Source organism: Leptosomus discolor, chromosome 19 (genome assembly GCF_034619465.1).
Source record: "Leptosomus discolor isolate bLepDis1 chromosome 19, bLepDis1.hap2, whole genome shotgun sequence".
In the NCBI taxonomy this organism is placed as follows: Eukaryota; Metazoa; Chordata; class Aves; order Leptosomiformes; family Leptosomidae; genus Leptosomus; species Leptosomus discolor.
In genome coordinates this window covers 7512624-7537921 of record NC_141409.1, presented here as the reverse complement: position 1 = coordinate 7537921, position 25298 = coordinate 7512624, and the positions used below count along the sequence as shown (strand labels likewise).

The 25298-nt window shown below is 51.5% G+C and overlaps 1 protein-coding gene across 1 annotated transcript; it reads left to right on the top strand.

Moving 5' to 3' along the window:
- The first annotated feature begins 8053 nt into the window (after nt 1–8053).
- Nucleotides 8054–25204, top strand: URM1 (ubiquitin related modifier 1). Its single transcript, XM_086475777.1, has 5 exons — nt 8054–8105; nt 10812–10882; nt 23081–23162; nt 24191–24239; nt 24951–25204. The coding sequence occupies exons 1-5, from the start codon at nt 8071–8073 to the stop codon at nt 25017–25019; spliced, it is 306 nt and encodes a 101-aa protein (XP_086331903.1). The 5' UTR covers nt 8054–8070; the 3' UTR covers nt 25020–25204.
- The last annotated feature ends 94 nt before the right edge of the window (nt 25205–25298 follow it).

Below are 25298 nucleotides of genomic sequence, written 5' to 3'. Positions count from 1 at the left end.
ATGTTTCTGCTGTGAATCAGGGGAGCAGGGTAGCGCTGGGCTCGGGAGAGGGACAGGGATGTCCTTCTGCCACGCCTTGCTCTCTCCTGGGGATGACATTTCTATTTTTCACAATCACACGCACATTATATGATATTATAGAGAGATATATATATATTATACATGCTGAGGTTTTTTTTTATTTCAATCTTAATTTATTGTCTGTACTTTGGAATGTGTCTCGGGTTTGTGCAGTAGGTGGGGGGGGTAGCCCAGACCTGTCCTCTCTTGGGGAGCCTTTTTCCCTCACAGGGAGACGGGACGCTCCTCTGGGATTGATTCTCCTCTTCCAGCGTGGGTACGGTTGTGTATGTCCTTGTGGCCTTGCTCTGCGGTGAAGGACACGAGCGAACCCCGCTGTCTTGTGGACATTTCTCTGGGTCTCTTACTTCCACCTTTGTGGATGCAGCCTTGTTCTGTGCACCTTCTGTCTTGCAGAAAGCAGGCGGGAGAGGGAATGAAGGGCCTGGTTTGCCTTTGCTTGGACGTACTCAGCACCACGGAGCAGCTCTCGGGGCTGTCCTGCTGTGATGTCTGTGCCCTGAACGTGGGAGGCAACTTGCCCAGGGGAGAGAAAGTCCTCCGGAGGGTGGTCTCTGTGAGAGCCTCACTTCACGTGCTCTGTGTCCCTTCCCGCAAGAGCCCTCCCTGTCTCCACTGCAGGAGACGGGCCCTGAACTGAACTGTCCGTGTTCAACACCTGACTTGCGCTATGTGAATTCCCCGCGTTGTGTTTGATGTGAAACAGCCTTAGCAGTGATGTCCGATTCCAGTCCTCGGAGACCATGCAGAAATGTTCCAGAGAAAACTCTGGGTTGGGATTTATAATTCTTTTATTATTTTTTTTTTTTTCAAATGACTTTATTTCATGCTTTCAGCAGGGTTAATCTTTAAAATGACATCTGTCTTTTGTGAGGGCAGGGTGTGTCTGCTCTCCTAGCTGTGCTTCCACACCAGCGTACCTGCCTGCCCCAGTCTGTCCTGTCCTCACGATTAAATGCGAGTATGGGCTACACTGGAGTTTCCTACCTCTTCCTTGTGCAGTCCTGTGTGTGAGGAGGTGAGGGACTGTACCAGTTTGGGAACTGGGAACTGCCACTCCAGAGCACAACCTCCGTGTGCGGCCTTTAGCTCATCTCAGAGCAGGGGGAAGCAAACCCCTTGCTGCTGGGTTTGATGACTGTGTGAAAACTACCTATTGACGAGACCTTTCCCTGACCCCTCCGCCGACTCCATGCTCTCTCCTAGTCCTGTTCTCAGGGTTGCCATCCCAGTTTGTCCCGGCCCAGTTGTCCCTCTTTACCCTGGCACGACTGGCTCCTCTGCCCCTCTCCTGTTCCCTCTTTCCTCTTCCTGCTGCTTCTGTCCATGTCTGGCCATGCTTAACCTCCCAGCTCTTTTCTGCCCTTGCAGGTAAGTTTTTTTTGGTACCCATTTCCTCTTTCCTTGCTGCCAGAACCATCTTTTAGACCCTCTTGAATCCAACCCTGAGGACAGGAGAAACCGGCTCCTTCAAGGTACACGGGTGCCAGTGAGAAATGTCTTGCACGAGCCTGGGTGAAGTGTGTTGCCTGGGGGGACTCACCATGGGAAAAGTGCTGAAAATTTGCATCCATTATATACCAGATCCACCTTCAGGCACGCTCAAATTGATGGCTTCTCAAGCATCTCAAACTAAAATTAAAGCTTTTAGCTTATTCAGTCCCTTGGACGCAGTGACTCTGGGCAAGGCCCAGCTCGGAGCTGCGTCTGACCTCCTCTGCAGCCAGCTCCAGGTGGGGCCGGGGGAGTGCGGGGTGATGGAGCAGCATAGTCCGACACTGCTCCTGGAAGGGCGCAGCTCCTGGGGCAGCCTCTGTCCCAAAAGCAGGCCCCCCCCCAGCTTGGTGGAAAACAGGCTTGCAGTGCCTGTGGGGTTCAGCCTTCAAACGAGGTGGCTTTGCCTGCAAGGGGGTCACACTTAGGGGTCTGGGGGTGTCCCCCGGCCTCGGGGGGGGGCTGGTGCAGGGTGTGCAGCGATGCCTGCCGCCTCTGCAGATGCTCCGGTCCCGCTTTGGGATGCTGTTCCTCTCGCAGCTGCCGGTGGAGGGCAGGCTGGGCTCGGCAGACGTCTCACCTCGTGGGGGGACCTCTTTAGGGGCTCCCCTGGGGTTTCACAGTCCCCTGGCATTCCCCGCCGCTCAAGGTCCTGACCGGAGCCTGTGCTTGGTGGAGAGAGACTTCAGCAGCACCGGGGTCACCCCGATGTGCCAGGCGGGTGGTGGGCAGCGACCCAGCCCACCCAGGCTCACCCAGCCCTCTGCTAAAGGGACCGGGTGAAAGCTTGGCCTCCCCTGAGTCAGCCCTGGGTGTCATTGTCCGGAGATGGATGGTTTGAAGCGATGCAGAAGGATGCGGGAGCGCTGCTCTCCCCTCCTGGAAGAGATGGCTGTGCTGCCCTGCGCGCTCTGAAGGAAGGGGGGCTGTGGGGCAAGGCTCGGCGCTGTGTTTCTGCCTGTCTGAGAGCAGGTTAGGTTAAAAAAGCCAAGCAAATTCTGCATTCAGGGCACTGCCTGTTAAACGCAGCGGCCAATAGCTTTGGGAGCTGTTATTTATTTGCACGTAAGCCCATCCAAGTAGAGACCAGCTTGTATTGTTGGGGTTTGGAGAGGGATGGGGGTTATAGGCACAGCCAAGGCCCGTGTGAGGAGCAGGGTTTGGCCCTTGCTGGTGCCGACTCTGAGCCCTGTGTTCCCGGAGGAAGGTCGTAGTTGCAGGGTGCAGGCAAGAGGAGTGGGATGGGGCCCCTCTGAGGTGAGAGCTCCTGTTGTGGGGAGACTGGGGTACTGAGTGACCAGCTCAGCAAACCTCACGGGGGTATTTGATACGCAGGCCTTCGACAGAGGAGACCCGCAGAGCTCGGCGGCCCCCACGGAGCTCGGTGCCGTGCCGGAGGGCTGGGGTGTGCAAGTACCACGTACGCACGCCTCTGTGCTGGATTTCCCGGGGAGAGGGGAGCCCCGTGAAGGTGTGTTCGTAGCCGTAAGGAGCCACCCTGCCTGGCGATGCTGACGGCACTGTGGCGTTGGGGGGGTTAAAAGCAGCAGCTCTGGTCCCCGCTGGAGATGTGGTGGCTGGGGACAATTCACTCTTTGCGTAGTGTTTGTCCTTACTGAGGAGGGTTGTGTCGCACTTGGCAATGCTTCGAGGCTCCCTGCAAAACCCAGCTACACCAATTAAGAGTTTTTCCGCTGGCTGTCAGCTTTGGGTTGAAATCCTGGGGCCTTTTTAAAGTCCCAGCTCCTCTGGAAAAAATGAAGCCTCGGTGCAAGCATCCCTGAAGCTCTCAGCCCAGGAATACAAGTGCAAGTGTGGCACTGAGCACAGGATCAATGCTGGGACAAAACGCTTCCAGGAGAGAGGTGTTTAAAAAGAAGCAGCCTGTGCTTAATCACAGACTGGTTATTTTTTTTTTTTAATTTCTTTTTATTTGTGCAGTTTTAAGGAAGAAGCTAATTGAATCCTCTTTCTATGATTAGAGACACTTTGCAAGACTTATCTCCTTTGATCAATACACTTGTCTGGCTCAACAGCTGCATGTAGATAAAAGTACTATATATAACGTACGAGTATTATTCTTTTTTAATTAAAATACTTAAAAAGCTGTTTGTATGAGGTTAAGAAAACATTAAAATCCTTTCCGGGGTTATTGTTAGCCTATTAATTTAAGCAAAGCCAAAGCGCTTTACAAACCACCTATACTTTTCACCATGGAGATGACTGGTTCTCCCAGACCCTGCATCCCGGACAGTGACACTAATATCAAGAAAAATAATGCTGCAGCTTTCTCTCTGATCACCATCTCTCTGCAGCTCTAGGTCTAGCTCAGCCAGGCCCTGCTTCATGTGCAAAACTGGAGCATATTTTAGCCCAAACGCAGGTGGGGGCTTTGCAAGCTGCTCGGGACTTCTCTGGGTGAAATTAATTTCTGCTGCTGAGAAAGTCTGTGACAATCTTTAACGCTGCATCTCTCCAGCCTCCTCCTGCCACTCTTGGCGTGCTGGAGTCTTCCCGAACAATGACAGCCGCCCGCTCCTCCGCATGCTGGCGAGCTAGCTTTGCCTTTAAGCAGCGAGAGGGAAATATTCTGGACTAAAGAAGGGACTATCCTTTGGTGCACCCTTTAGAAATGGAAATCTGTGATTCCCCTGAGTGGTTCCAGTGTAACCAGGAGCAGGGCCACGGAGGGCTTCTCCCCCTCCAGCTTCAAGGGGCTGTGTTGCAGGGGATTCCATCAAAATGATGGTCTGTGGAAAGCGCCTGCGTCTTGTCACCCTGCGTGCAGAGGGAAGGGACGGCAGCTTTCCTCCTTAAAGCAGAAAGGCCCCACTAGGGAAGCAAATGTCTTTGGGGCTGTTTGCTGCCGGGCTGGGCAGCAGGGCGAGGCTCGGGGAGCAGGGGATGGGTCTTGCTCTGCTCTTTTCGAGCTTGGCCCCTTTCAGTGGCAAATCCCACCTTCCAAAATAACCCAGGGTTTGACCCTCTTTTCTCCTACTGAATTAAAAATCCCACCCATAGGCACTAATGGTGCTGGGCCAGGCTCTGGGAGAGCTTTGGGCAGTTGGGGTCATGCAGTCTGGGCTGGCAACCCCAGGGATCGCAGGCGATGGCGACTGTCTGAGGCTGGGCCATCCCCCTGCTCAGAAGCAGGGGGGCCTTGCCCAGATCTCCCCAGATCCATCTCCAAATGCTCCCAGCCTCGTGAAGCGGGATACGGCCGCTGCTATGCTACAACCCCCTCCTCGCTATGGCCCTGCCTTCTGCCAGCCCCATCCTCCAGGGTGCTGAGCCGCCCTCCTCAGGGGCATCAGCGTCTCACCAGCCCCAGGAGGAGTCGGGGGCTGATCCTGCCCTGGAGGTGACACCTCTGGCGACCCACACGGGGCCCTGCACGCTGTGCCAACAGAGCCGGGGAAGCGAGGGCAGCGAGAGCCTCCATCCAAGTGGCCTCCGGTGCGGCCGCAGGAAGAGGCTAACGGTGGCGGGCGGCGGGCGAGCCACCTCCCCGGCTTTGAGTATCGGTTTCAGCTATTCTGAAGGTTAAACGCCTGTTTAGAGCTCCCTATTGAAGGTAGAGCCGGGGGTGCGGCATTGTTTCGACGCCCTCCCGCTTTGTCTGGCCGCTTTCAGGGATGCCCTGAATGGGAAGCGGCCCCCCCAGCCCAGCACCCCGGCAGAAGGGTCCTGGGGGAGAGGCGCTTCCTCCCGCCCTAATGACATTCAGGCCTCCATCGGTTCAGCTCCCGCTTTCTTTCTGCTGCAGTTTAACCCGGGCACAGAGGCCGGGCTCCATCTTACTGATCTCTGCTTGACACCCAATTACCACATGAATGGGAGAGAAAGGCTGCAAAAGGCTTTAACTCCCACTGACCCTCCTTCCCCTCTGCCTGCTTCCCCCTCTCCCCATCCTACCCCCTCGCCTTTCTCCGGCGGAGGGAGTTCAAAACTGAGATGGGGGAAATCAAACAAAGCCCCGAGTAAGGAAACCCATTGTCACCGCCTCCGCGATGGCTCCCCTTTCGCCGGCTATTGTTCCCCTTGAAGTTTGACTTGCTGGGTGGAAGGATGCGAGCAGCTGTTTGCGCATTCCCCTGATGTTTTATTGAAAAATAATTGAATCGTCAATTCGGGGCTCTCTGATAAAATGTTTCCTCGTAGTGCTGGGCTCCGCCGTCTTTATAAACCACATTTCCCTGTAAAACGTGATGGCGACCTAAACCATTTCCTCCAGAATAACCCCCAGTGGAGGGGCAGAGTCATGCCCCTTCTGCACTCAAGGGGAGAGAAAAAGCGTACAAACGGCAGGGAAAAAAAAAAAAAAAAAGCAGCCAGGACTGAGACAAAAGAAATTAAACCCTCTTTATGGCCAGGCTCAATTTCCAACCTGTTCTTTTGTTCGGCGCAGTTGGCTTTGCAGGAGGGGGAAGGCGGGTGCAGCCGGAGCGCCCTGGTCGGCTGCCTCTTGCCCCACGTAACCAGGGCGAGCACCACAGCTCAGCAGGGACGCCCGGGCCTGCCCAGTGCTGTTCCGTGCTCGGGACCGAGTGAGGGATCTGCCATGGAAGATTAGGGACAGAAAGAGAAGTTTAGCTGAAGTCGAGCACAGTGACACATCCCTGGGCTTGAATGAGAAGATGACACGTTACAGCGAGCTGAACCCGGGGCACACGCTCAAGGCAGGAGCCTTGTCATTACCTAGTTGTGCTTTATAAACCTGTTTATCAAACGCCATCGGCGTTTACAGCGCTTTAGAAACGACAACGTCAGCATTACACTTTCTTGAGGAGATTTTGTGCTGGCTTTCCCCACCCCTGAGCATATGCCAGGGAATTTGTGACGCTCTGATTTCAGCACGGAGACGGGACTCGCTCCTCTCCCAGGCACACTGTGTCCATCCAAACATCCCCCATATCTCATGTGCTCCCTGGCTGTATGTCCAGGGCAATTGTTAACAGCAACCAGCTTTGAATGCTTGAATGAGCCGAGTTGGTGGTTATGATTACTGTTCTCTTTTAATTTCTTTTGGTTTTTCTGTGGAAGTACTAACACTAAATCTGTAATATTTTGTTGTATTGCTATGACTCAGGAATCAAGATTCTTTTAGGAGCCAGTTTTCCTATTATTTGGCCTCATAAATGATTTCTGGAAGCAAGAAGAATAGCTCATATAAAACCATAACTGCAAACGCTGATCTGGAGTCCAGATTACCCGATCCTCTGTGTACAGGGTGCTTCGGTCATTTCTGAAGGGCATAAAAGTAAGATTTTTGTCTAAGGCTTCTTTTCTCAGCTGGTTTCCCATACAATCAGTTCGACATCCCGCGCTGTATCTCAGAGATACTCAAAAGCCTCAGGATTTAGAGGTGTTTAAAACCCAGCTGGAATTTTTGGATGAAGACCACGGTCAACAGCTTCACATCTCCGCCGTCACGTAACCCCGGCACCGATGGCAGCGTTCATCTGCGCTGCGGACCAGCCTTTCCTGGGGCCCAGCCCAGAGAATGATCTCCTCCGGGAACAAAAGGCCATTACCAACACCACCACCTTCTGCTCTCGGGGTTAGGCATCCTCTGACCCCCGTTAGCATAAACGAAGAGCAATCTGTCTGTGTAAATTTATGCCCCTTACAATTGTGTTATGTGTATATATTACATTTCTATGTGCATGTGTGCAAGCATACATGTATTTTTTAAATCCAAACCCTCCCCTGAGTGGAGGGCGGGTTAAGGGGCTGCAGTTTTTCCACCAGCACTGCCCAGTACAGCTCCATATTGCGGGGGAGAAAAGCCTGTGCCGTTGCACAGCCCAGCTGTCACCGCCATGGCTGCTTCCCGCCCATGTACACGCTTCTCCCTCTGGGGAGGAGAGGAGAAAAACAAACAGGCGACAGATGTGAGCCGCGTTGTTTAACGCGGTGCTGGACGGTGCCCGGTGCCGCCGGGACGTGCTTGCTGGGAGAGGCTGCCCCGAGCAGAAGGGGATGCTGCGCTGCCGCCCTCCCTGACGCGCAGAAGCCCATCTTCCACGGTGCCTGTTTCTGCTCCCCCACTCAAAATTCAAATTAACTGCGAGGCAGCAGGGCGGCCGCGCAGCTGAAGCATCCTCGACACGTGAAAAAGGGCTCTGGGTACAGCGAGGTGTGCACTTAATGCAGAAATAGGTATTTTAAAATAACACGGCCTGGCGTCAGGGCCTAGCGCACGCCTCGGGAGGAACGGGCCCCACTTCCAGCAGCCCTGAGGAGGCCGTACGCCCGGCCGCCGGGCCCCGGCACGGCGGAAGCTCCGCTGAGGGCTCTCCCTCGGCCGGGCCGCCGCGCCCGGCCCGCAGAGCCCGGGGAGCCCCGCGGGGTCCCGCTAGGCCGCGGCCGCCGGGCCCGGGCCGGCCCCTCCTTCCCGCCGTTGCCGGGCAACGCGGCGCGGCCGGAAGCCGGCGCGGCACTTCCGGCGCGGCCCGCGCGCGCCTTCCCCTCCCGCCCGCCGCCGCCGCCAAGATGGCGGCGCCCGTGTCGCTGCAGGTGGAGTTCGGGTGAGCGCGGGCGGCGGCGGCGGGGCCTGGGGGCCGCAGCGGGGGCCGGGGACCCGGGCGGAGGGTAGGGCCGGGCTGGGCCCCTCGGTGAGGCGGCGGCGGCCCTGAGGCGGAGCGGCTGAGGGGCGCGGCCTGGGGAGCCGCTACGGGCTCCTCTGGGCCCGGGTGCCGCCACTGTCCCGGGGCTTCGGGGCTGCGGCCCGGGATGGCGGGAGCGGCCCCTCCGGGGAGCCAGGCTGGGGTGCCAGGAAGCGCCGGGAGGGTCCGGGCACCGCCGGGGCGGTTTCCCGCAGCGCTGCGGTGCGGCCCGAACCCCCTCGGTGCCGCCCGGGGAGCGCGGTGCGGGGGCCGGGCTGCGGCCGCCCTGCCCTGCCCTTCCGCGCCGAGGCGCCGGCGGGGCCTCGCCTACGCCTCTGTGTGAGCGGCTCGTACAAGTCTTTTTCTTTCTCCCTTTTTAACCTTTTTTTTTTTTTTTTTTAAATTATTAAAATTATTTATAAAAACCTTCCACTCGTTTTTCGACTTTTTTTCTCTGTACATACGTGTGTGTGTGTGTGTCTGTGTGTGTGTGTACTCGCGCGCTCTCTTTGTTTTTCGGTGGTTTCAGTTCAGTGTAAAATAGCCGGGTTCTCGCTGTGCAGCACTTCGGGTTTCAGGCCTTTGTTGCTGTGCTGCTGGCGTTGCTCACGCTCTGGTGCTGGGAAGTTAAAGCGTTCGCAGTGGAAGTCTGTGCATGTTTGTGGAAATACTTGTGTCATTTTGTTAAAGCCTCCTTTTAGCAGAAGCTAAAAGGCTACTGTTTATTTGCTTTTTCCCACCCTTTCACGAACACAGAAATGCCATAACCCTTTAAATCCTTTCCTCAGTCTTTCCCACTTCCAGCTGCAGTAACTCTCCTAATTTTCCCAGAAGAGTGAGATGCATTTTTGCTTCCCTTGGAAATGCATAAATGAGCTCTCTATGTACAGCTCACAGCTGAGTTCCCCACAGCTAGCGCCTTACAGAAGGACCTTATCTTGCAATCTACATTTCCCGCTGTAACAAAGCGTGACCTTGTTTTCATTACATAAAAAAATGTTTTTCATATAATTGCTGTGACTTGTTCTCTCGCATGAATCTCGGCTCATGTTAATAATTGCTGCTTCAATTTTCAGATAACTATTTTTTGTGAGCTGGTGGAAGAACACCAACAGAGTGCTCTTTAGGAGGGCTGCTGCATATAAGTAATGCTGCCGAGGGTTTAACAAGGGTTCTGTTGTGCTCCTCCATTGCAGAGCCAAGAAAACCTAGTGTGGCATTTTTAGATATTGAATTTAAAGGAACTTAGTAACGTCTGGATGTATCTGTGTTGATATTTAGGTGGGGATTATTTATTTTAAATACTTCTCTTTATTGTGTTGGTTTCCAAGGGATGCGAGGCACCGATAAGTTTCCAGAAAGTAACTTCAGAAGAAAGTTTTTCTAAAGTAATCTACATTTAAGTTGGAAGAATGTTTTGCCACAGTTATATGCCCTTTGAGAACAGGTTGGTCATTTTTCTACCCAAGTTGAGCATCAAGTGAGTTGAGCTTTTTAAGAGTTTCCTGATTGTTAAAACTTTGGCCATCCTGTTGAGCCTGGAGTCAAAAGCTCACACTATTTGCTGCTGTGTCCTGTATCTTAAAGCAGCATTCCTGTTTATTATCCATGTCCCTGCTCCTCGATGAAGTTTTATGTAATCTTCTGAGTTTGGCCTGCGCCCTCCCAGCATCAGGAAAACTGATTTATGTTCGTAAAGCTCAAGATTTTCACAATTGTTTTTTCCAGAAAAGGAATTTAGGTGAGGAGCTTGCTGAGGCTTGTGAATTGCCATTACAAAAGTTAATTATTTTTTCTAAAAGCCTAAGGAGATTAGGTACCTGGCCCCAATTTAAATCCCATCTTTTTCAGGTGTGAGGACCAGCTCCTGTACTTGCCAGCCTCTGCATGTTTTGCTCACGCTTGATCTCTTGAGCTTGTAGAGGCCGCCACGTAGTTACCTGAAGCCAGTCCCCTACTACGTTCGGAAGAGGAATGCTCCTCGGGGTGTTCAGTGGAGGACGATTGTGTAGTTATTTATTTTCCCTTTAACTTGTCATCATCGTCACTTGCTCTTCTTGCTTGTCCCGGTCCAGTCCCTCCCCAGAGGGGACGCTTTGTAGTGAGTGCATCAAGGGAGGGTTGCCAGGACTGAAGGGCTGCCGGCTCTGCCGCTGCCTTGCCGTGTGGCCTCGTGTGAGTCACTTCCTCCTCTGTTCACAAGTGGAAAACAGGGGGAATGTTTATTCCATACGATTTTTGGCGTTTTGTGGAACGCCTTGAGGCTTCTGGCGGGAAGGTGTGAGGGAGGAGCGGTGCCTGCGGGGCTGTTTGGCCTGAACGGTGCCGCTAGCACGGCGGTTTGGGATGGCAGCCATCTTCCTGCTCTGTTGGGACGATGCCTGGCACCGTGGGGTTCTGGCCCGCGGTGGAGCCTCCTGTGTGTGTTGGCGATGGGAGATGGCAACTTCCCCTGCAGACTTGTGGTTTGTGAGAGGGAAAAAAAAAAAAGACAAAGAGAATCCTGTGCTAAATATAGTCTGTGTCATTTGTTTTCTCTGTGGTGGCATCTATGTAAATCGCCTCTTTTGTACTGCCTTCCTTTTGACAATAAAGCAAAATCTCAGTGCTTCATTGTTTTTATTTCAGAGGTGGTGCAGAACTCTTGTTCGATGGTGTCAAAAAGCATCAGGTGACTTTGCCCTGTCAACCAGAGCCTTGTGAGTATCAGAACCTGTTGGATTACTTGAAGGAATGACAACAAAGGAAACAAAGCTGGTTTGTACAGCAGTTTTGTTAGTTGGCAGCAAGAATCAATGTATTTTAAAAGCACTTTCAGACATGCCGTGGATCAGACAGCTTGGCGATCGTTAGTCCTCCAAAGCAAATACCAAGCAGAAATAGTCTGAGCATCGTCCCTGGCTTCTAAGTGAATCGAGTCCTTCCTTAAGACACTTGCCTCCCTCCTCCTGGATAGGCAACGGCCTCGAACTTTTCCATCAAGGCTACATTTGTCTTGCTTGATACTTCAAACCACCAATAACCTTCTCTTTCCCTTGTTTTGCCTTGCCTGTTCTGAGGTTTCCAAGGGGCATATATATATATATATGTGTGTGTGTGTGTATGTGGAGGGGGGTGTATGTAGTGCATAGATACGTGGGTGTGTGTATAGCAGTATAACATGAACGTATTTTATCAACTCATTTGATTTTCAAGTATATGCAATCGGTTTGTATTAACTGTGCAGCTGAAAGTGGCAAAGCTAATGCTGAAACGTGATGCTGGACATCCTGCATGGAGCCTTCCCTGCAATAAAAACTAAGGGGCTGCTAAGCTAAAGGCTTGGGTGGCCCGGTGATAAACAGTCACAGTCTCTAGTGTGTGATTTGCAGTATCAATACTGGGAAGTGCTGTACTAATTCTCTTGTTTCTCCTTACGTGTGTGCGTACTTCAGTTGCAACGTAATTTTACCGCAGGTATGTTTTGAATTCTTCCAGCTAGAGAGCAGTGCTTTGTGCTTTTTGAGAGTGGGATTATAAACAGAGTAATACAAAGCATCAGGGAATGTTGACAACTAATATCTCATGAATGGCTAATACCATAATCTGTGTGCTGGGAACGCTCAGGCCTGAAATCTCCTTGCCAGGCCTGGAAGTAGAGGTTGGTTGGAAGCGCTTTTGATGCTTGGACATAAGTACGTGTAATTCCAGTAGAACAGGAGCACTGGAGTGGTGTGTTACCTTGTGGTTAAGGATGGGGACTAGGGATCCGGGAAAATGACCTGGTGCTGATTTGCTTTGCGAGTTTGGTCGTGTTGCTTAACTTTCCCCTGTTGCTAGTGAAGTAGCAGTGCTACTTTCATGTATCACACCAGAGTTCAGCATGAAATTCCAGCACTGTTAAAGCACTTCAGATCCTTAAATGGGAGATGGTAAAGTAATGCCAAAACACGCATTTAGTTGGTTTATAAACTTGGGGGCTAGAGCATCATTTTCTTCAGTGTTCTGTAAATTTAAAGTACCCACAGATACCCACTGCCTTGGTGGTGTTCAAACCATCATGAGGTGCTCGAGGAGGAGGCGTTATTACATGGGAAGTTTACTTCTGCCAGGGGAAGGAGGGGTTTAATAGCAAAGAACGACTCTTCTAGCCCGATGGTTGTCAGCAGAGCGGTTGTATGTGGCCTGATCCATTTCCACTTGAAGTTGCTGGGAAGACTTGTACAGACTTCACTAGGAGCTGGATTTATCCTCAGGGATGAATCTTTCCCTGAAGATCTGTCCCAGTCTTAGGGTTCAAACTCCTGATCTCCAGCAGGTCATTCCATGTTTGTTATTGCTCTCAGCTTTTCAGGCTGCCTTGTTTCTCAGATGCTGCCATCCCTGTTACAAGAGCGGCAGAAAGGACCGGGTGCCCCTGCCAGCTCCCCTGGTTTGCAGCCTCATGTGCCTCGAGGGACAGGGAGGTTTCCGTTTTTGGGCGGGTGGTGGCCTGCAGCGGCCGAGGAGCACACACTGAACTGTGAGGCCGGCACGGGGATGGGGCAGGCAGACGAGGGGTTAGTGTCTGACAGTAAGGGATCGCTGGAGACACCGCTCGTACTCTTTCCAGATGAGAATTATGTTGTAGTGGTGAGGAATCAGTAGAATCGTATCAGAAACATGCCAGTAAGAAATTTGGTCAATTCTTGCAATTTTATGTTGCTCCTAATGCCATCTATTTTCCTCGTTAACGCTATGAAAGTTTAATTCACCTGTCTCTGGGTAAATAAAGATACATGTAACATGTTCCCTGCTGCCCTCATGCAACCAGAATTACAATGATTAAAGAAGTAAAACAGCTCAGTTCTACTCGGTGCATCCTGTTGCATCGAGTATGAACACTGCTTGAAGACCTGCACTTCTAACCCCATTTTAACTGATTTCATTAGCTGTCAAGCTTATTTTTGGCCATTTTGGCTTCTCTTACCCACTCTTCCTTTATTTCTAGGTTATTTTTGTCTTTGTCCTCCTTTTTTCAGAGCAGCTGCTTCTCTCTGGGACATTGGGCCCAGCTATATTTTAATTGTTTAGGCATTTTTATCTATATCCCAGAGGTGGGGGGAGGTGGAAAATTATATGAAGAAATACTTACATATATTTATGTGGAAAAAACAAGCTGTGCTCCATAGTTGGCAAGGGCAATGTTCCCTGAGTGATAATAATGTTGTTTGAACAAATTCTTAGGTGGTCATTTCCCTTTTTCCTGGTAGCAGGCATGAGGTGGAAAGTAGGTGGGTTCCAGATCCACTTAACTTTTTCAAGAAGATTTGATTCTCTGTCCTTTTCTGACGCCTGGAGATGAGTTCCTGGAGGGATTAGAAAAGGCAGGAGAAAGGAAGCTGCAAATGGGACAAGAGCAAGCCGCGAGGGGTACAGCCGTGTGGCGGGACCTATTTTATTATCCAAGGGGCTTTTTGTATCGTAACGCCGGTAAAACAGCAGGTCCTTATTTCCGAGGTGGAGCTGTCGTGGCCTCCCTGTTGAAGCTGCTGCCAAGCAGGAACTGAAAGAGGTGTGATGTGTCTGCAGAGGCAGGCAGATTGATGTGAGCCGCGCTTTGTGCAGGACTCCGTAATCTTGTAGAGCTGTTGCGGGAAGAAGACCTCAAGTTAAACAAGAATCTTGCCCCAAATTGCTGGCTATTTTGATGATCTCATTGATGCTGCTGTTAGAGGATCTAAAGGCATTAATGCCCTGTTGGCTTATTCTGCATAAAAACAGTGTGTGTGGGAGAAAGCAGCTGGGCGAATAACGATATTTGTCACATGGAGAGAGGATTAAATTGGCAGGGAAATCAACTTTATTTTCAAGCATCTAAGAGGCTATTAGAGACAATGGAGCATAAAAGAGAGAAACCCTAAATTAAAAACTGAAAATGTATTTGGCAGCTTCCTCCTGAAACAAGCCACAGTAATTTAACCAAGTGCTTCAGTAATCAAATAGATCATTGTATGACTGCTCTGCAAGTGATGCCGGAGCTCCTTCCTCCATCTCGCTGGGACTCACAGTGGTGGGTTTGTCTGTGGCCATGCGAGTTGCATGGATGCTGTTGGAGGGGTAGGAAGTCACTGGCGTCGTTTAACCCTTGTAGTCATTCCAGGTTTAGCTCGGCAGCGTCGTGCTGATGAGGAGTGTTTACAAACCCCCTCTGCTGTGCTCTCTGCTGGGTGTTGTATCCGGAGGTTGGGGCTGTTTGTCTCTGGTAGCTGTGCTGCAGGCTGCTCAGCTGCCGGTCGCAGGCCTTCAAATTCCAACTTCTCCCGTGGTTTCAGTGATGGGACATTACATTTTTGGAGCAGCACTGACCGGTTTCAGCAGAGAACACTTGGACCTTCTGGGGTAATCAAGAACTCGCTGTGTGTTTTGGCACTTACAAGTCTGGAAGGATAAATTTTTAATCAGTGTGTTTTGGTAATTGTTTGTGGTTTCCCTTTACCAAAACCCCAGGGAAAAAGCCTGTTGCTAATCAGATTTTTTTTTTTTAGAGGGAAAATTAAAATAAATCTGCCAAGTGCTGCTTGTGTTAAATCTCCGTAGAGAAGCGCATGGTCTGCTCCTCGAGAGCTTTGCTTTCCAGGGGCCTTGTTCTGCACAGCATGGAGGACTGCTGGGGAGTTGGGAGCATTCATCTTCTTGGAGAAAGAGCTTGGGGATCTCCAGAGATCAGACCTGTGTTACAGGCAGAATGGCTTAAAAAATACAGCATGGCATGTGTTCAGAGTTGGCTGGGGTGCTACACCTAAACAACGTGTGAAGCCAAGAGTGGCGGTTGGCATCAGTTGTCTGTAAGTGCCCGGTGCTATTGCTGGGTAGTACGTCGTAGTTAAGGTATTAATATTCTGGAATACTTTTATTGCTCTGTTTATTATTCCTAACATTTTAATACTTGCTCCAAAGAAAGAATAAAAAATATATTGGGTAATGCAGAGGCTCATTACAAGAATGATAAAAAAAAAACCAAAACCCCATAGCTCTGCGGAACTTCATGCAATCAAATCTTTTTAGCCACAGTGTGTGGCACTCGCAGGTCTTCAAGGACTCCCGTTACTCCCCTGCCTGTGCCTCTGGCTTAGGCAGGTGACTCTCTGTTGGCCGGCAAGGCCAGGGGACGCAGTGGGTGACGCAGGGTGGGACCTCAGGGTGGCCCAGCTTGGCCCTGGGTCCTGGCTGCCCTTCCCAGCCATCGGAGCGAGCAGCCACGTTTGCAGCGCCGGGAGCCCGGTGGGATGCTGCCGGGCCGCTGCGACCCGGTGGTCCCGGCCACGCCGGCAGCCCTGGTGCGGGGGCTCAGCGCCCGCGTTCCCAGCTCCGGGGTCGCCGTCCCAGCGAGGCCACGCGTCGCTTCTGCGCAAGGAACGAGTCCTTTGGAGGGAACCGGGAAACGAAACGCTCGTCCTCCTCGCAGGAGCAGTCCCGGGAGGCCGTGGAGCCGCCTTACTGGATCAGCTCATCCCAACTCATTGTGGAAGGAGCTTCCCAGGCACGGAGAAACCAGCTCTTGTGTGTGACCAAATCCCTGGGCTAACAAAGCCTTGGCTGTTCCACCCTCCTTCCCAGCCGCTGTATTGCAGCGCGGACACCTAGCAGGATAACCTTTCTGCGCCAGCCCCCCCCCCGCTCCGCGCTCTCTTTTCTCTCGGTGGGATTTGCTGTGCTGACAGCGCTGTTCAGAGGGTGGCAGCGGAGCAGGGCTGGGGAGGAGGATCCGGGCCCTTTAAACCGCTTAGCATGCGGTTCACACGGCTCCGGGCCAGCTGTTCCTTTCTCCTCCTGCCCTCACTCGCAGGAGTTGTTTGCTGAGCTCAGAGCTCCTGTGCAAAATTGCTTTTCAAAAGAGCCACTTTCTGCTTAATTAAACAATGAGCCGCCGTCCCTCTGCACATCTGTAAAGCTCCCTCTGCAGCCCCTTTATCCCACAAACTGCTCCATTCTTACCTCCATTCACTTGTAAATCTTACCCCCCCTTCTCCTCCACCCTGATCATCTCACTGGCCCTTTCTTTTCCCCTTTCAAGTAAGACTGAGGGGCTTGGAGTATCTGTGGGGGTGGCTGGGTTCGGTGGACAGGAATCGGTTTAATGGTGCTTGCTGTGTATGAAAGTCTAATAATAGCAAAGCAGATCTGAGCCCGAAATTGAGAGGCGAGGACGGGACTCTGCACGATTTCTGTATTTAGAGGAATAAAATCATGGCAGTTCCTGAGCTGAGCTGAGCCACTGACTCATCCAGCAGCCGGAGGGGACACCAGCCACCAGCCAGGCTGGGAGGGGGGCAAGGAGTTGACTTCAAGGCGCTTTCTGATCCAGCTGGCAGTGCCAGGGAGAGCCCAGCCCAGGGGATTCCCTCGGCCAGGCTGGCTGCGTGTAGGGCAGTGCCAGCCTCCCGGGGAATCCCTCTGCACGCTGGCAGGAGCAGCCACCTTCCTTTGTGGCCTGGGGTCTCATCAGCTCTGTGTAGTCTCTTGTAATAGTGGTCAGGTTTTCCTTTTTAACCCTCTGTGTGCCTGCAGAAGCTGGGAAAATGGCAGAGAGGGGAAATTTTCAGTTTCAGCTAAGCTTTACGCCCGCGGTTAGTAATGCATTCTCTGAATTGTCTTCCTGAGCAGCTTAAAAAAAATTAACCAGCGACATTCAAGGTTAAGCAGGATAAATGAATGGAAAAGTGATGAGGTGGGATATCTCCTTTATCACTGGGAAGGACAGATTATAGCCAGGGTGACGCAATATCATCTAGCATAGATTGATAGGGAGGAACGAAGAAATGGGAGTTTGGTGCATTAGCAGAAGATTCCTGACTGCAGAAACTATTAGACCATGGCACAGTCTCCTTGGGGTTTGGTAGCAGGTCTACATTGCTCAAGCATCTTAAAATCAGAGCGGGCAAAGCTCGGGGTGGTCTTTTGTTGAGAATAATTCTGCACTGACAGAGGGATAAAATCGCGGGACCTGTTAATGAGATGTTATTTTGAATGTCTGCGATTCCCAGTCTGGCACTTCCCTGCCAGTGTGACAGTCTTTGAGGCTCTCTTGGTTCCTTCCTTTCACAATTTTGAACGAGAGGCAAGACCCTGGGCCAGCACTAGTGATCTGTGATCCTAATTAAAAGAGACAGTTTGGTGCACTGGCATTTATTTGGGAGCCTGAAGTGACAATAGCGTTGGGTGTTACGGGATTAGATGCTCTGACTTTGGAAATGAGTAGGGATTAGGTTTACCCTGAGAATCGGCTCGGAGCTGCTTTTTCTGTCACGGGAGCTGATGGATCTGGAGGCTTGCTGCTGGCTAGCGACTGGGATTGGAGATCCCTTGAACTTGCGTTCTTCTACCAGCAACCTGCGAGGAGTGGAAGATCCCAAGCAGCTCCTCTCCAGTTCATGAGCTTTGTGATTAAAATCTCAAGGCTGAGAATTGGTGGGTGGTGGCTGGGATCTGAGTTTTCACTGCTAACGGGAGGGCTATGAAAGACCCCTGTGATCCCTTCCCATTTTAAGGACACAAGAAAATAGAGAAGAGCATTGCTCTTTTAGCTGAGGAGTGAGAAAAAGTTGTCTCAGCGCAATTAAAAATTACAAAAGCCAAGACCTTGGTGTTCATTTGCAGCAGACAAGAACAGATGAGAGCAACGACTGGGATTGTCTTATGCCTGGCTGCAGTTATCCCCTAATTTTTTTCCCTGGTACTTAAATCACTGCCCACTCCAGTGCGTGTCAGGACTGGCTTGTGCACTTGTCAGAGAAAATGGATTTTGCTCTTGCTGCAGAATTTTGCCTTGCTGCTCACTCTGCGTGGTACTGAACCCATTTGCCTGTGACTCCACTTTTATCGGCTATTCCAGGTCTTCTTCTGCAGTTTATGACACACCGTCATCTGCTTCAGCGAATGATTTGCATATCAGATGGGAGGCTGGAGGAGTCTGGAGGATCCCTTAGGTCAGGTTTTGTAACAAGCTCTTTTAGAGAGCAGGTTCCTGGAGGGCCATCAGATTCAAAAGCAGAGAGAAGCCGTGCACCTGGAGGGGCAGCAGGTATTGGGAGCTGGTTCATCTATTTCAAAAACAAGCTGCCTAAGCAGGGAAAGGGGCATACAAATTGTCTTTCCATACATTTCCATGCAGGCAGGGGGAATAATGGCAGAGGAGCGGCAGGGAAGGGGCTTTGTCATGGTTACAGGCCGGTGGCTGAGAATGTGGGTGGAGCGGTGCTCGTCCAGAGTTAGTGACCTCAGCAAATTGGAGCTCAGCCATGGTCAGTATGATAAATGATCTTATTCTGGGTCAAAGAAATGGTACCCCACAGGGAGGTATCCGCAAGGCGGCCCGGGAAAGCGCCGTGCTCTTGCAGCACTGACCCCTTAGTGACCAGTGCTGCATATATCTTATTTATTACAGACCAGAAGGGAATTTTCCATGGTTTGGCCTTTATAGGGTTCCCCTATTTCCCTGAAATAAGCTCCCAGTTCTGCAGCCGAGGCAAGGATGTGGGTGTAATGACACCCTCTGGGTGCCCTTCGAGGCACTGTGTGCTTTGTGTGAGTTTGTATGTGGGTTTTAGGGCAGGGGACACGGAGGTGTCTGGTCATGGCACGCGTGTGTGTGTGAATCTGCCAGCGACCTGGGAGCTGAGTGCTCCGTGTCCCTGTCAACCGGTGTTACGGTTGTGCAAAATCCTGCGTTTCTGCACGTTTATCAGCCCCGTGTGAGATCCTGCTAGTGCAACACCCCGCTTGGTGTTCCTGATCCGAGGCACCTGGTTTCTCTCTGTACATAGCGAGTGTCCTCTTTGCTGAGTTATCACTGGTGGATCTGTCAGGCCCAGGAGGTTTTATTGAGCTAGGAAAGGTCTGTGGATTTCAGCCCTGCTTTTGAGGGCGCAGATGAACCTGGGCTCTCGCTCCAGGCTGTGCTAAAATGGAGTCTTGGGTGCATTTCTCTTGCAGGGGGAGCTCAGCAGGTTCTTCGTCAAGGAACAGTTGGGGTAATGCAGAGGATCAGGCCTCGGAGGATGCACGAGAGGACCGAGCAGGCTGTGCAGTTCTGTCTGCCACAACCAGGAGTGTTTATGATGCAGCTGGGCTGAAAACGAGCCGACACTGTTGGGTTTTTGTGTGCACGCTCGCTGCAGTTTTTGCATCCTGTCTGCTTGCGTGACAAGCCAATGACTTGGTGTCCCTGCAAGCACACACTTCGTTTTCCTGAGCTGTGTGTTTCGCTGGGTGATTTGGTTTATGCATGTATTGTGGGTTTGAGCTCCCATCTGTGCACTTGAACTAAGCAGTTTTCTCAAACGTTTGTCGGTTTTTCTTTTTTTTAATTAACTTTAGATTATTTTTCCTGAGAATTTGGAGAGGTTTGATGTACTGTTAGCACAGGCAACAGAAGCTGTCTCTGTGTACAGATAAGACAGGGATTTCCTACCATGTGCTTCAGTCCCTCTGTTGCAGTTTGAGAATGTTTTAGCTTCCTTGGCCGCTTCACTCTTGCTTCTCTGCTGGTGCTGCCAATGGCAAGGGCAGTTAACGATAATTAGATGGATTTTTGGGGGTGGATATTTGTTTGCTGTGAATGAGATGGAGTAGGCTACCAAAAGGATTTCATTGTGACCGTGCAGCAGTGATAAAAATATATCATTACGGGGATGGGCTGGACTTGAGTTGGTGGTGTGGCAGCGAAACGCCGTGTTGTCTCGGCTCTCACCAGACCCTCACTCCTGGCCCAAAAGGCACAGTGGCTTTTGCAGCCCCATGGCAGCACACGTAGTACAGCCGTGCTCCTGCAAACGGGAGATGCCTCTGTTCGGGCGGGGGGGGGCAGCGTCAGAACCCACACGAGTGTAAAATCGGTGCGTTGTAGTGAGGGTTGAAGTTGCCAGCGGATATGGTGAGGTTGGCCTGGTTGAGATTTTTTTTTTTCCCTTCCTTATACGTCATTTGTAGAGGACCTGCTGTTTGCATAGCAAATCCTCAGCCCAGGGAGCTGGAAACCTGTTAGACCCGTAGCTTAGTATCAGAAAGAAAACGTCTTAGGACCGCCACGTATGTCAACTATGAGAGATAAGCGGTTGTGCTGTAATTCACCTCTTATTATTTCCGTCATGATAACGGACAGAGGCCTGAGCTGTTGATCAAGGCTGCTGTTCGAGGCACTGAGCTGCAAGATGGCTTCTCCCCAGACCACTTGCAATGGAAGTAATCTTGTTCCTTTTCAATATCTTACTTGTGGGAGATGGTTTTGGTGTGGCTCTGGTCATTTTTCATCCTTTATAATTGATTTGTTCTAGTAATATGGGTGTACAGAATGTAGAGACATGAAGGTGGGGGAACAAATTCAGTGCTGAGAAAGCAGCTGAAAGTATTAGTTCTTAAGGTTGGCTGTGGAGAAGGGGTCTTAATTTTCTTTGCCATTTGGAGCGGGGAAGCTCCAGGCGTGCGCAGGGGTATCGGGGTTTTTTCCTACTGTCTAAATTCCTCAGTTTGTGTGTACGTGACTTCTGGGGAGGAGTAAATGAATGTAGGCTCAGGTGGGGCTGAAAATAACCTTTATTATGGAAGGAATAGGGGTGAGGGAGTCTTCCAGCTCAGCCTCGAATAAATCAGTCCTCTCGCCCCTTCGTCCAGGCTGCTTCTAGGTGGCTGTCTTTTATCCAGCTGGTGCAGCGTGTTTCTGTTTAAATGATCTCTCCTGAAAGGTCCCAGAGGAAAGGGCTGCTTATTCCACGCAAGGAGAATGGTATATGGCACAGTTCATTGTTGTGTGCCCTGCCGCAAGTGCATAAATATGAAACAGCTCGCGGGCGTTGCTGCGGTGGGGCTGGTGTCCCCTTCGCGCCCCCCCTCCGTCTCCTGAAGGCTCCTCTCCATCTTTCATCCTCTCCGGCTTTCATTTCTTGGTGATGGAGAGCAGGAGCCGGTTGGGTGTGGGATCCTGAGGGCTTTATGTTGCAGCAGCATTTTTCAGGGGAAGGCGAATATAGTTAACTCTTGTTCTGGTGGCTGAGCCACCGGCGTGATGTGTGTGTATATATATATATATATATATATATATATATGTATGTTCCTTCTGAGTGGTGCTCGCCGTCCCCGGTGCAGGTTGCCATGAAAGCAGCAGAAAATGGTCTATTTTGTGCTCTTAACTACATGTCATTACAAAGGAGTCATGGGTTGGCCCCGGGCAGGTGATCCAGCTCACCAGGCAGTTTTAAGGCACAAAGCAGCTCTTTTTGCCCTGATCAGTGCTCAGAGGCAGCAATACCTGTCGTGCTCCAGGCAGCCCTGCGGTGGGACCAGTGTGCGAGGGGTCAGGCTGTCGTCCAGAGGCACTGATGCCCTGGGAAACCAGGGGGGGGAACAGAGGGAATCTCAGAGCATCCCCCTCCCCCTTTCCCTGGGAAAAGAGGCCCCCATCTGCTGCAGATGGACGTGTCCCCATCGCCTAGTTGATGTGCACCTGCCTACGCCAGGGCTGTTCGTCCCTGGTGTGACAGAAGTGATGGGGGTGACGTTATTCGGAAGAACCCCAGCTCTGCTCTGGGCAGCAGCCGCGATCCCGTAAGATCCTGGGGTAGGGCAAGGCCGGAGTCGAGCCACCCCACACACATTTATTTTTGCTAGTCGTGAAGCAAACGCACGGGGAATCGTACGCAGAGTTTGCTTTTGGCTCAGAGAGGCGTGTGTGGAAAGGTTGCCTGTGACTGCGGTGAGCTTGCCACACGTGCGACAGACGTGGAAACCCATCGCACTGCCTCTGCTCGCCCTGCGAGCGGGGCTCCAGCCCTCGCTGGTGGATTTGTGCCTTCAAAAAGCTTCCTCATGCCTCGAAAACAAACAAAACTCTTTTGGGGCTTTCAAAGGGCTGTTTAAAGGAGCCCCGGGAGAATAACTGATTGTGGATTCAGAATGATGAAGTGGTTTGTGGGACGGTGAAATATAGAGGCAAATGCAGGAGAACTCCACATTGCAATTTGTCAGCTTCTCTAAACCCTGTAACGGATTATTCCCCCCCCCTCTGTCGCTTCTCACCTCTCCAATAGGAAATTAACTGATGCTATCACTAAAGAAATTGTTTTTGCCTCACAAAGTAAAATTGATACTATAAAAACCCGCCAGCAGTGTCTCCTCCTCCTTTTACATGAAGACAAATCCTTCCTGTCACCTACTGAAATGGAAAGATAAAGGCTGAGCTTTAATAAAGAAGCTATAAGCACAAAGTGTAGAGGGGGGAGCAGGCACGGCGTGGGGAACACACCACGGCAGCAGGTGTGATGCCGAGGGATATTGCAAGTGTCCAAAATACAGCTACTGTGGCCGGTGCCTGCGTGCGTGCGTAATGTGTGGTTATGTGCACGTTTGTGCCCCGGAACTCGCGTCTCCGAGGGTTCCTGCTGGGTTTGGTACCGATAGTGCCTGCCTGTGCTCCGTTCAGGTTCTTAGGCTTGCTTGTTTGGACTTTGTAAATCCAATGAAACACACAGAGAGTTAAACATCAGTTTGTGGGGTGGTAACGGAACGCACAGGATCTGGGATGCGTTAAAGGAATCGTAACACGGCCAGTCTGCTGCTGGATTGGCGCTTCAGCGTGAGCTGCAGTCCTTCCTTCTGGGGTGGGTTTTCTTCGGGAAACCTCTTCTGCCGTACGGTGGGGTCTGGGGCAGAGCTCTGCGCTCCCGTGAGGCAGGGCTGTCCGGTGCTGGTAAGGGATGGTCCTCTTAGGTGGTTTCTCTGACGGGAGGTTTGCAGCTATCCCCGTCCATCCTGCGTGTTCCTCATCTATTTTGTGTATGATAAAGATAGAGCCCATCCTCTTTTGTGGATAAACAATCACCTTGTTCTGGGATCAGCTAGGAGCTGTCAGCAAGTTTGTAAACTGCTGTCTTTTCTCCTTTCAGGGGATATCAGAAACCTGCTAAAGTGGATCAAACAGAATCTGTTGAAAGAACGGCCAGAATTATTTATGCAAGGGGAATCTGTGTAAGTACGGCTGTTACGAATCCTCCTCGTGTTTCTCTGTTGATCCCCACGGTTTGGGATGCGTTTTGCCTGTTGGTTGCAAGAAGCAAGTTAATGACCATGAAAAGAGGGGATTTGCTAAAGTGATAACGGGAGGTGTCCCACACTACACCTCACCCTGTTCCACGGAGAACATCTTTTGCAGCCCTCACCCCAAATCTTTAAACCTTAAGTGTGAAGCAGGGCCACGGTTACTTCCTCTGCGTTGTCACCTGGAGCAGCGTAGCGCGCGTATCCTCAATTCCAGGAGTTTTAGCAGGTCTGCCCGTTCCCTGCTGACATCACTGGGACTGAAGCAGTCATTCGGAGAAATGCCAACAAATATTTCTTCTGGGAAATGTATTTTTATTGTCGAAATGGGGCCAACCTCGTGGGGGGGGGGGGCGGGGGGGGGGATAAAAAAAAGCCAAGAGAAATGGAAATGGAGCAGAGTGAGCTGTGCAAGCCATCCCTGACTGCAGGGTGGCGCTGGGGGTGTTTAACATTCGTCACGGATCTTTGTGAGCTGAAGCGTGTGCCAGGTCCCCTGGTAACAGGAGAGACAATTGCAGGACACTGAAGATCAAAGAGGGGGAATCCCTTTGCCTGTAATCAGGGGCTCGGAGTGGATCCCGGGTGTTCAGTGCCTTTGGTAGGGGCACTGCAATAGCTTTCCCTGCCTTCACATCGAGCTCTCTGCACTCGACTGTAGTGCGTGGGTTTTAATTACCTGGCTTTTCTACATCGAAGGGAAATGTAGTCATCGCGGAGCATCCTCGGGAATGGTGCATTTTGATTCAAATGAGCTTTGGGATTGCTCCTGCCTCCCTTTTATTTGATCTAGAAAGGGCACAGACCGTACCTGTTTCCACCTCCGTGCTAGGATTCCTTTTTCTCTTTGGCTTTATAGGCAGGCGGCTTGTGATCTGTGCTTCAGCATCCCTTGTTCTTAACTGTTTGTGAAGCTTTTTAGCAGCCCTGGATCCTAATTATTTCTCTCTGTTCTGCAGGAGGCCAGGAATTTTGGTGCTCATCAACGATGCAGACTGGGAACTAATGGTCTGTACCCCTTCAGTTTGACTTTCTGTGTTGAAAATACCGCTCTGTCTGTGCTGTGGTTGCTCTCAGAGAAGCTATTTCTGATTCTTGCCCCAAGCAAAGCATCTCGTGTTTGAGGGGGAAGGGGCAGGCTGGGATCTCTCTCCCTGTATTGTACAGTGGCTGTTCAGAAGCCTGGAGCCTTTCTCTAACCTGCTGAGTCTCATCAGCCAGCCAGTGTCTGAAGAGAGATCACCCGTATTCCGTGGCCTCTGGCAACGGGCTTCGCACCTCTGGCTGCCAGCAGGTCTCCCCAGCGCGGGGTGACAGCTCCGCGGGTACCAGGCAGCTTCCCCGCCCCAGGCAGACCAAGGTGGTGCCGCGGCAGGCGGGGGCAGCCCCGGGGAGGTTTCTGCCCCAACAGGCAACTGGTAAAAATCTTCCCTTTTCAGCCCACTGTTGCGCTCAGGCAACAAACAGCCCCCAACTATTTTCTTGCCTCAGGCAATGAGCTGTTCTGTCAACACCCTGGCCCAGAAAGTGGTGTGGCATCATGAACGGCAGCTTCTCGTCTGATCTCTCACCTTTGCTTCCGTTAGGATGAAAACATGAGCCTGTCCCCTTCTGCTCTCCCTAACGCTCACCATCTTTTTATGAGCTGCTTTCTCTTTGCAGCTAGTATTTGGAAATGACATTTAAACCATTTTTCTTTTTTTTTTTCTCGGCCTGCAGGGTGAGCTGGATTATAAACTCCAGGACCAGGATAACGTGCTTTTCATCTCGACATTGCATGGCGGGTGAACTCCTGGAGAAACGAGAGGATGTAAATCCAAACCCCTGGGCAAAAAAAACCCAAACAAAACCCTAAACCCACCCAAACAGTCTTGACCTGTCTGTGCCCAGACTCTGCATCTTCCCACCGCGTTCGCTTGTTACTAGACATCCAAATAAAGCCCTGCCAGCACGCGGCCTGCTGTCCACCACAACAGCATCCATCTTTTGGTCCTCATTTCGCCTCTCCTGCCTGCACTTCCAGGTACCCTAACGAGCAGAGAGCACCTGCAGCATGTGGGGCTTTGT

What these genes read in the sequence shown, in the direction of transcription:
- URM1 (XM_086475777.1), top strand. Translation starts at nt 8,071, where the DNA reads ATGGCGGCGCCCGTGTCGCTGCAGGTGGAGTTCGG. An exon ending in GCCCTGTCAACCAGAGCCTT is followed by an intron (nt 10,883 to 23,080) that starts GTGAGTATCAGA and finishes TTCTCCTTTCAG; the next exon opens with GGGATATCAGAAACCTGCTA. An exon ending in ATGCAGACTGGGAACTAATG is followed by an intron (nt 24,240 to 24,950) that starts GTCTGTACCCCT and finishes CTCGGCCTGCAG; the next exon opens with GGTGAGCTGGATTATAAACT.